Source organism: Lepidochelys kempii, chromosome 20, assembly GCF_965140285.1.
Source record: "Lepidochelys kempii isolate rLepKem1 chromosome 20, rLepKem1.hap1, whole genome shotgun sequence".
Lineage (NCBI taxonomy): Eukaryota > Metazoa > Chordata > Testudines > Cheloniidae > Lepidochelys > Lepidochelys kempii.
Window position 1 is genome coordinate 6002772 of NC_136399.1, and position 8939 is coordinate 6011710.

The 8939-nt window shown below is 52.4% G+C and overlaps 1 protein-coding gene across 1 annotated transcript in view; it reads left to right on the top strand.

Moving 5' to 3' along the window:
• Nucleotides 1–8939, top strand: part of LOC144929611 (uncharacterized) — a 44899-nt gene that overhangs the window by 6131 nt on the left and 29829 nt on the right. Inside the window, exons 3-4 of the mRNA XM_078849695.1 lie at nt 3049–3477; nt 5550–5604. Of these exons, the coding sequence (XP_078705821.1) occupies nt 3049–3477; nt 5550–5604 (484 nt within the window). The remainder of the gene's footprint in view (nt 1–3048; nt 3478–5549; nt 5605–8939) is intronic.

The following is an 8939-nucleotide window of genomic DNA, read 5'->3' on the forward strand; positions in this document are numbered from 1 at the left end:
GCGCCCCTTGGTACAGCGCCGTGCGCCGGGGGCTGAAGCGCGCTGTTACCGCGGGCCACGCTCCCCCCGCCCCGGGCGCAGCCCCCTGAGCCTCGGCGGGTCCCCGGGCTGCGCGAAGGCTTCCGACCATAGAGCTGCCGCCTCCGCCCGTCGCTGGAGCTCACAGGCCGGGGGGAGCGAATAGAGCAGGGACCTTCCTGTTCCCAGCCTCCTCCGGCTCGCGGCAGCCCGCAGCCCCCGGGTAGCCTCCTCCCGCAGCCCCCGCGCGCCGGGAGAGCGCCCCGGAGCCGAGACCCAGGGCCCGTCCGCTGGGGTGAGCCGGGCTGCGGGGCCGGGGCCGGGGCGGCGCAGGGAGAGGCTGACCCGGGGGAAGGGGAAGCGCCAGCCGGGGAGGCGAGAAATTGCTGCCCCTGGGGAGCAGGCGGGGATCGGGAGCCTGGCGGGCGGGGAACAGGGCCCAGGTGGCTGCGGACCCCCCAGCCACTTGCAAGGGGGGGCAGGCGGCACGGCCTAAGGGGCCAGCAGGCTACCGAGGGGCTTGCGACGCGCCCCGTCCCTGGGACTCCAGTGCCCCGTGCCAGGGTGGGGGCACTCAGAGTGCGCCCTTTTTTGGTTAGTGGTTAGATGCCTTGTAGTGCAACCGTGGATTAACCGGGGTGCTGGGGAGCAGGGGCTGGGATCCTGGATCGGGGGGGTGATGCGGGGGAGCAGAGGGAGGGATCGGGGGGGGGTCCTAGGTGGGGTGGGTGATGCGGGGCAGCAGAGGGAGGGATCTGGGGTTGCGGCAGGGGAGCAGAGGGCGGGATCCAGGATCGCTGCAGGGGAGCAGGGGCTGGGATCCAGGATCTGGGGTTTGTTGCTTGTGAATCTTAATTTAGTTCTCTCCCATGGTATTATTCTGATTACTTTATATTACACTATCACCTTGGGGCTCCAGCCAAGATCAGGGCCCCATCATGCCAGGGGCAGCGCAGATGCAGAGCAAGAGAGAGCCCTTGCCCTGAAAAGCTCACGTGCTAAAGACAAAGTTGGGAGGGGAAACTGAGGTGCAGGGCAGTTACTTGCCCAAGTCACCCAGCAAGCTCATGGCAGGGCCAGGAATAGGTCGCCCCTGTCCCAGTGCAGTACCATAGCCCGAGACCACGATGAATGGACTGTGCTGGCTTTCTGCCCCAGAATAGATCTGATCTTTATGATTATTAGAAAGAGCAAGAGGCTTACTTCAGGGCTGGTTCTGAGCCAGCCAAGTCCCCTTGTGCGTGGAGGTCCTTCCCGTGAGCATGCCACCCTCTGTGCTTCAAATATCCTAGGATCTGAAGAATTTCCCTGCGCTGTATCCCATCTGCTGGGATTCCCCATCCTTAGAAGGGATGGGGAGGACACACATTGTAACAAAGCCTCAGTGACTAGTTATCGAACCCAGATGTCACCTGCCTGTTTGCCTTGTGTCTTTCCTTTGGGCTCAGGATTTCCCGGTTCCCGAGCCTCACGTGATATCCTGGATGGAACAAGAGGGAGAGCCACGTGTCCGGGATTCCCAGGACTTGGGGGAAGCGGAGCTCCTAGGAGGCACCTGTGCAGGTGAGGGAGATGTCGAAGCAGCCCCTGGACATCAGCCTGCAAGGGAAAGAGAGGAAATCCCAACACAGCTGTTGCAAGCGATAAGAGGGGGCTTTGTCTCCTCCTAGTGGCTGCAACATGTATTGCAGTATGCCTCTGAGCTAATGGGCCTGATTCTTTAAAGCAGGCTGTAGGGGCTTATGTTTTAAGATCCAGTGTGGCCTAGTGGATGGAGCAGTTGTCTGGACTTGAGAAGGCCTAGCTTCTATTCCTGGCTCTGCTACTGACGTGCTGGGTGACCCTGGGCAAGTCACTGTTCCTCAGTTTCTCCAGCTGTAAAAGGGATACCAATGCTGACCCACTTTGTAAAGCGCCTTGAGGGAACAAGTGCTATATACGAGTTAGGGATTCTCCGGCAGCTCCAGTTCAGTGTCTTCCAACAAGCTCCTTCTCGTCTAGTTCAATACTACGGGCAACACTTCTCTCCCCAGGGCAGGTGTCAATTCTAAGCTTTTCACCCATCCTCGTTGACTTCCAGTTCTATCCCCCCTCTGCACGCATCTGACCTGGAGGTGGTCCTAGCAACCAAGTCCAGGGGGAACTGGCTCCTGCTGGATATTTACGACAGTCGCTCTCCAGTTTATTGCTTGTATTGATTCCCCCAAGCAAGCTGAGGGCCCCCTGGTGATAGGTGGTGTAACAAATACATTTTAAGAGCGAGGCTGGCTGTGGTAGTGACATGCCATAACACAGCCTATCACCACAACACAGCCTGAAGCAGGCATCCTTCCAGGCAGAGCAGGGCTGTCCTCCCCAGCGTACATGTGGGAACAGAGAGCCCGAGGACTTGTCCATGGTCCTACGGGTAGCGGAGGAGGAAGTTGTACTGAGGTTTCTTGGGTGCTAGTCAAATGCGCTAACCACTGGGCCACCTCCCTTTTCCAGCACCCCCCTCCCTTGAAGAGTTTATAATGGCCCCTAGCCTCCTGGGCATTTAGGTGCCTAACTCTCACTGGCACCTAAATGGTATCCAGTGGGAGTTAGGCACCTAAATACGTGTTAGGATCTGGTCCTAATTAGACAAAAGGTGGGAGGAGAAACAGAAACACAGAGAGGGAAAGTGACCTGCCCAAGGCGGTGGCAGAGACACAAATAGAAGCCATGTCTCCAAGGGCCGGTCCAGCACTGCCCACTAGTCTGCACAGCCTTCTCTGCGTTTAGCTCGGGACTGGATTCTCTCTCTTCGTTCCAGCCGCCGGTGGAAGTGTGAGTGAGAACGAGGAAGAGACGCCCCAAGAGGGAGGCGCTGAGCCGCCGGGGCCCGTCTCTGAAAGCCTCAGGGAGGCTGTCTCGCAGAGCCCCGATCCAGAGAAGAGTCAGAGCCGGCCAGAAAGGCAGCGGAGAAAGACCCCGGGCAAGAGGCTGGTTAAATCCCCCACCCAGTGCGAGAAAGGCTTCCGGAAACTCAAGGACATCCTGGTGCTGCAGCGATCCCACTCCCGGCTGAGACCCACCATCTGCAGCGAGTGCGGCAAAGGCTTCAGCCGGAGCTCCGACCTCATCCGGCATCAGATCACCCACACTGGCGAAAAACCATACACCTGTGCCGACTGCGGCAAAGGCTTCAGCCAGAACTCCAACCTGGTGACCCACCAGCGCATCCACACCGGCGAGAAGCCCTACCAGTGCAGGGACTGCGAGAAACGCTTCAGCGAGAGCTCCGCCCTCATCCAGCACCAGCGCACCCACACCGGCGAGAAGCCCTACAAGTGTGGGGAGTGCGGGAAGCGCTTCAGCGTCAGCTCCAACCTCATCCGCCACCGCCGGACCCACACCGACGAGAAGCCCTACATATGCATCGAATGCGGCGAGAGCTTCCGCCACAAGTCGCAACTGAGACGGCACCAGAAGCTGCATGTGGCATAGAAGGCGGGGGGGGGGGGGGCGAGGGGGATAGATCAGATACAGAACAGGTGGTTGGGTGAGGTGCGGGGGGGTTTGTGAGATGGGGGGTTCCTTGCAGGGAGGGAGGGGTGGCATGGATGGCTTGCGGGAAGCTCTGTTGCTTAGGGACAGCTGGCGGTGGGATTAGATGGGAGACGGTTCCTATTTAGTTATGCTTTTTTTCTGGAGGCCTAGGGGAGTTGGGTGCATGACTCTCTCCCGTTATATTGTCAGAGAATTTTGAAAATGCCAAAGGGATTTAAGAGCTTACGTCTGATTGAACGACAGTGGGGCTTGTGGCTCTTTAAGCCCTATCAACTTTGCTCCTAAATCCCTCAGGTGACCTTGAAAATCGCACCTTGGAGGGGTGCTTAACTCCCTTTGGCGCCTTTGAAAAATCTAAGCCTCAGTTTCCCCGGAGAGACTCCCCACCCAGGGGCTGTCACTGCCTTATTGGTGAAACTGGGCAATGCCGAGCCGTCCCGAGAATGAGATCAACGAGGCGGCGCAGGCTGCACCAACAAAGCAGCAGTGAGAGGGCTTCGGGAGCCCACGGCAGTGGCGAACGGCAGACCCGAAGGAGGGGTGGGTACGCTGGCGTTGCAAAGAACCCCAGGATGCTGGGATCCATGATGGAGATTCCTAGCATCCGCCCAAAGGTGGGGATTCAATGTAAGACGAGAGAGTCAACCACCAGGCCAAAGTCAGAGCCATGGCTGGATCAGGAGCACATGGGTGTCTATGTAGCATATTGAGCAGCTGAGCATATTTAGATACTCTCTAGCATTAGCAATGCGTAGCACTGGGCCCTGGCACATGCTCAACTGTGTTTTAAGTCCCGCTGAAGTGAGAGAGAAGCCGGAGTCCCAGCCTCCTATCAATTTAGTTTAACAGCCCTGATTCAGGCACGCACGGACTATTGTCACATCTCCTCTCTCTCAAGGTGCATGTAACGGCTCCGTTCCCATGCCAGCCTGCTCAAATGGTCCATGCACTGTCCCAAAACTTCACTGAGCAGCGGGAGGCTGATGAGCATGGCTCTGAAGGAACAGCAGAGCATGGTTTGCAAGGGAAAAGAACGTATTTTGAGGGAGGCCTTTTAAACAAGATCTGAAATCCATGGAAGAAAGATGGTTTTTGGTTTTTTTTTTAGGAAAGACAAATCTTTGTGTAAGGCAAATGCTCTTGGAGTGGTATCCAAAGAAGTTCTCAAGACCCACCTAGTGAAGAGAAACCTTCAAAGGTTCTCTCCTCTCCTGGAGCCATTCCAAAGAATGGAAGGAGTAGCTGTGGCCTGAAAAGAGCTGGAGATTGAGGTTGTGAATATGGCTTGGAGAAGGGATAGAGATCTTTCTTGAGCAGAGCTGAAGGTCGAGGTGAACATAGAGAGGAAGCTGATGGAGAACGACGGGGACAGCATAAGCCAAGAGCAATCACCATTGTATAGTGCAGTGTTTCCAAAACATGTAAAAGCTGAGCCCCCACATTAGCCAAATGAAATCAGTTGTGCCCATCCCCCCCACTGTGTATTGTTAAAAGCTGTACCCAAGATGAGCGATGGATTGTTGATTTTCATCATCTGACCCAGCCTTGCCTCACATACTTCAGTGAGCATTGAAATAGCTCACAACACTGGCATTTAAAGCATTGTCATTGGCCTCTGAGCTAGTGCCCCATTGAAATGAACTGGGCGAGGAGCTTTTGTTTCAGGCTCTCTGCAAACTCAGGTACGTGTTGCTGTTGCATCAGCTTCCAAGGTTTTCTTCCCAACTATAACAGCTAAAGACCAGGTGAAAGCTGAGAATCTGGAGAAGAGTTACAAGGTCCGCCCCCCTTTCCTCAGGCTAATTCTTCACATGCTCCATTTGGGGGGGACACCTCACACATTGGGAAACACTGATAGGCTGGATTCTCTATAGAGGTAAAATCCAGGCTGAAAAGGAAGGTAGATGGACATGTGAATGAGGTGAAAATGCAGCTTACCCAAGATGGAAGAAGAAGCTCATAAACCTGCATATGGTTGTCTCTACCGCACCTCTGTTCAGGTGAATGGTGATGATCTTCAGCTCAGTAACGACCTGCCATCATTAGAGCAGAAAAGTAGGTCCACCTGCTGAGATGAGGCTGAAGGAGATGGAATGGAGGATTAGCCGATGGAGCAAGGTTGCAAGCAGAGAGAGCAGGAGCTGATGCCAGGGATGAAGGGTCCTTGAACGTCACTTCAATCCAGTGGACGAAAAGTGGCAGAATCAGATCCCCCAGCTGCAGACAGAGGGTAGGGAGAGCAGTCTTGGAAGGCTGAGAAGCAAAGAGGAGCAAAGACCAAAATGTTAGCAAGACTCACCACAAGGAGGTGTAAAGGGAGCCGTAAGGAATCCTAGAAGATTGGGAAGGGAAGAGTAGCAGCAAAGTCACCGATTTGATGATGGACTTTGCAGAGCAGAAGGCTGGGAATTCATAGATTCAGATTTTAAAGCCAGAAGGGACCACCCTGAACCGCCTGTCTGACCTTCTGCATGATACAGGCCAGAGAATTTCCAAACAAATGAGGATCTGGGTGCAGGAACATGTGATGGCCACAACGAAACCAAAGTGGTCCAAATTATGGGACAAGTCAAGGAAGATCGCTTGGAATGCCGAGAGACCTGCTGTAAATATTTAAGCAAGGACAACTCCTTTGAAAAAGGGCTGGAACTAAAGAAAAATAACAATTTTTTTCCCTTTTTTTTTTTTTTTTTAAATAAAAGGTAGAGTCTTTTCATGAGATGAATGTTCTTAAGATGGTGTCTGGGAAATCTGGAGACCATCACAGTGAGTGAAGAGGAACCTTCAAAGGTTCTGGGATCTCACTGAGCTACTCAGGATAGCTACTCAATCTGAACTGGCTTAGATCCAAACTCAATGGCACCTATCAAAGCAAGAAGACATCCACAGGATCCAAGCACAAAATGGCAAGCAAGTTGAGAAGATCCTGGGGGATAAAATTAAAGGAGTTTCTTGGAGATTTAGACGAAGACACAGGTGGGGAAAAACCCCAACTCTAGGAAACCTATGAAACAAGACCGCATAAGTAGAGAATGGTGTGGTCCGTAAACATCAGCCTTTGATGACTACTGTCATGGCCACATGCTCTGGAGAAAACTGGAATTTGATCATGAAAACAACCACCAGAATCCAAGATTTTAACTGTCCAAAAACCCAACAAAACATCAATTGCGTCGTGAACCAAAGTTCAGAAACCGAGAGACTAGCGGAAACTTTGGAGGATGGACAAAATCACTAGCAGAAGGGACTTGAGTTCCGATGGAAGGGGATACCGAGGCTGTATCGAGCTGGTACCTGTTTGGTGAAAGACCGAGATCTGGATCTTGAATGAGGGTATTCCCACATGCACATATGTATATCACTGTAATAGAGACAGGTTTCTTTTTAATGTCTGAGGCAAACTTAGCTTAGGTAACTATAAGATACGGTGTCAGTGTACATAGGATTTACTAGAGTAGCATGGTTAACGATATAGCTAGGGTAGAATAGGTTCCTAGGTAGATACAAAGTAACATGGGGATGAGAAGTTCTTCAGTGGAAACCCTGAACTCTGGAGGTTCAAATCCCGATCCAAACTATCCAAAGACTCATCTCCGGTTCAGAGTAGAGCCAGTTAGTTTAAGGCCGAGATGCTGAATGAGGTGCCCAATTCCTATTGATTCCAATGAGAATCAGGCACCTAACTCCCTTAAGCACCTACTGCCAATCCCAGCGTCTGATGAGGAGTGACTGCAGCAGAGGCCTGAACAGGTTTGGATTTGGTTTAAGCCAATTATGTACATGCCCTGCTTTGAGCTACATTACTCGCAAAACGTTGCATCCGGCCTATACTGATAGAAGTGTGTAACGGAGCATCCCAGGGTGCCAAGCTGCGGCTGCACATTCTGGGAATTTTTGCAATAGATTGTGGGATACCTGCTGAATCTCCTTCCTTAGAGGTTTTTAAGGTCAGGCTTGACAAAGCCCTGGCTGGGATGATTTAACTGGGAATTGGTCCTGCTTTGAGCAGGGGGTTGGACTAGATGACCTACTGGGGTCCCTTCCAACCCTGATATTCTATGATTCTATGATTCTATTCTATGCTGGTGGCTAATGCCATTGAGGGACATGGGGTCAAACTCCCATGATCCTTCCTTCCGTAACCCAGAATTAATCTGGTTCCCACTAACCATGCTCTGGGCAAAATTGAATTAAGAGTGTCCACGTGGGATTGCACCGCGTCAGTCACGTATAGGCAGCCAACCCCCACCCCCACTCCATATTCCTCTAATTTCAAGGGGATGTCTTGTGGAGGCCGGGTCTCCTTAGCAGGGGATGGAGCAGCAGAAGCCGGCCGGTTCGTTAATTAGAGGAAAACTAGGACAAGCGTAGTCGCATTTATATGCTAGTCACTTCTGCAGTGTCTCGGTGTCTCTTTTTCTTTTTAAATGAGCGGTAGGTTACTCGCATCAGTGGTCTTCGAGAGCAATCGGCCGGTCGCGGCTGGAGAAGGAGGCGCATTCCATTTCCATTACTCCCAGCCGGCAGCTGGGGTCAGTTTAAAACTCTCTTGTGGAGAGTTTGCTGCTGTTGCGAGCAGAGCAGTTGGCATGCCGGTCAGGAACATCCCTTGCACCATCCGGTGCCCGAGTCTTGCCCTAGAAGCCAGGATAAAAGTGCAGACAAACGGCTGCTTGTAGATGTTGAATAACTTGTAGGATTTCAGTTGAATAAACGAGAGGCGACAGTTTTTTTAATTAAAAACAAAACCAAACCTGTTCCATGGGATCTGGTTTCATTCTTGTCTTTGCCTTAAATTCGAGTATTGCCAACCGTGTGTGATCAAAAATATGAGCCCCCCCCACCACCAAAGCATCAGATTGGCCTAAAAATCTTGAGATGTAAAAATAAAAGCACACTTACAATTTATTATTTAATTTGCTGTCTGGGCGTATGGGGTCCTGCTTTCCAGCTTTTCTCCACAACCACGAGGGCTAGACACTGACTTTTGAAAGGGAGCCTGAGCGTCATGACTCCTGGAGGTGGGGCTTCAAGGAAAGTAACAACACTTGTGAGACTAGGCGCCACTGAGCTCTCTTGGGATGAGATTTTGCAACAAGGCTGTGAGGATTTGGGGCCAAGTTCCCCTTCATTCTTATAGGAGTGGGGTCCCCAAACCGGTTCATATGACTTTGAAATCTCAGGCCTGGTCTACACTAGACAAGTCGGCATAACTATGTTCCTCTGTGTAGACAGCGCTAGGTCAATGGAGAGAATTCTCAGGGAGATGGATTACGTACGCCAGCGGGAGAACCCCTCCCATCAGAGGAGGTAGTGTCTACACTAAACTGCTACTAAGTGTAGCTTTTGCATTTTAAGTGTAGACAGGCCTTCGCTCTGACTCTGTGGAT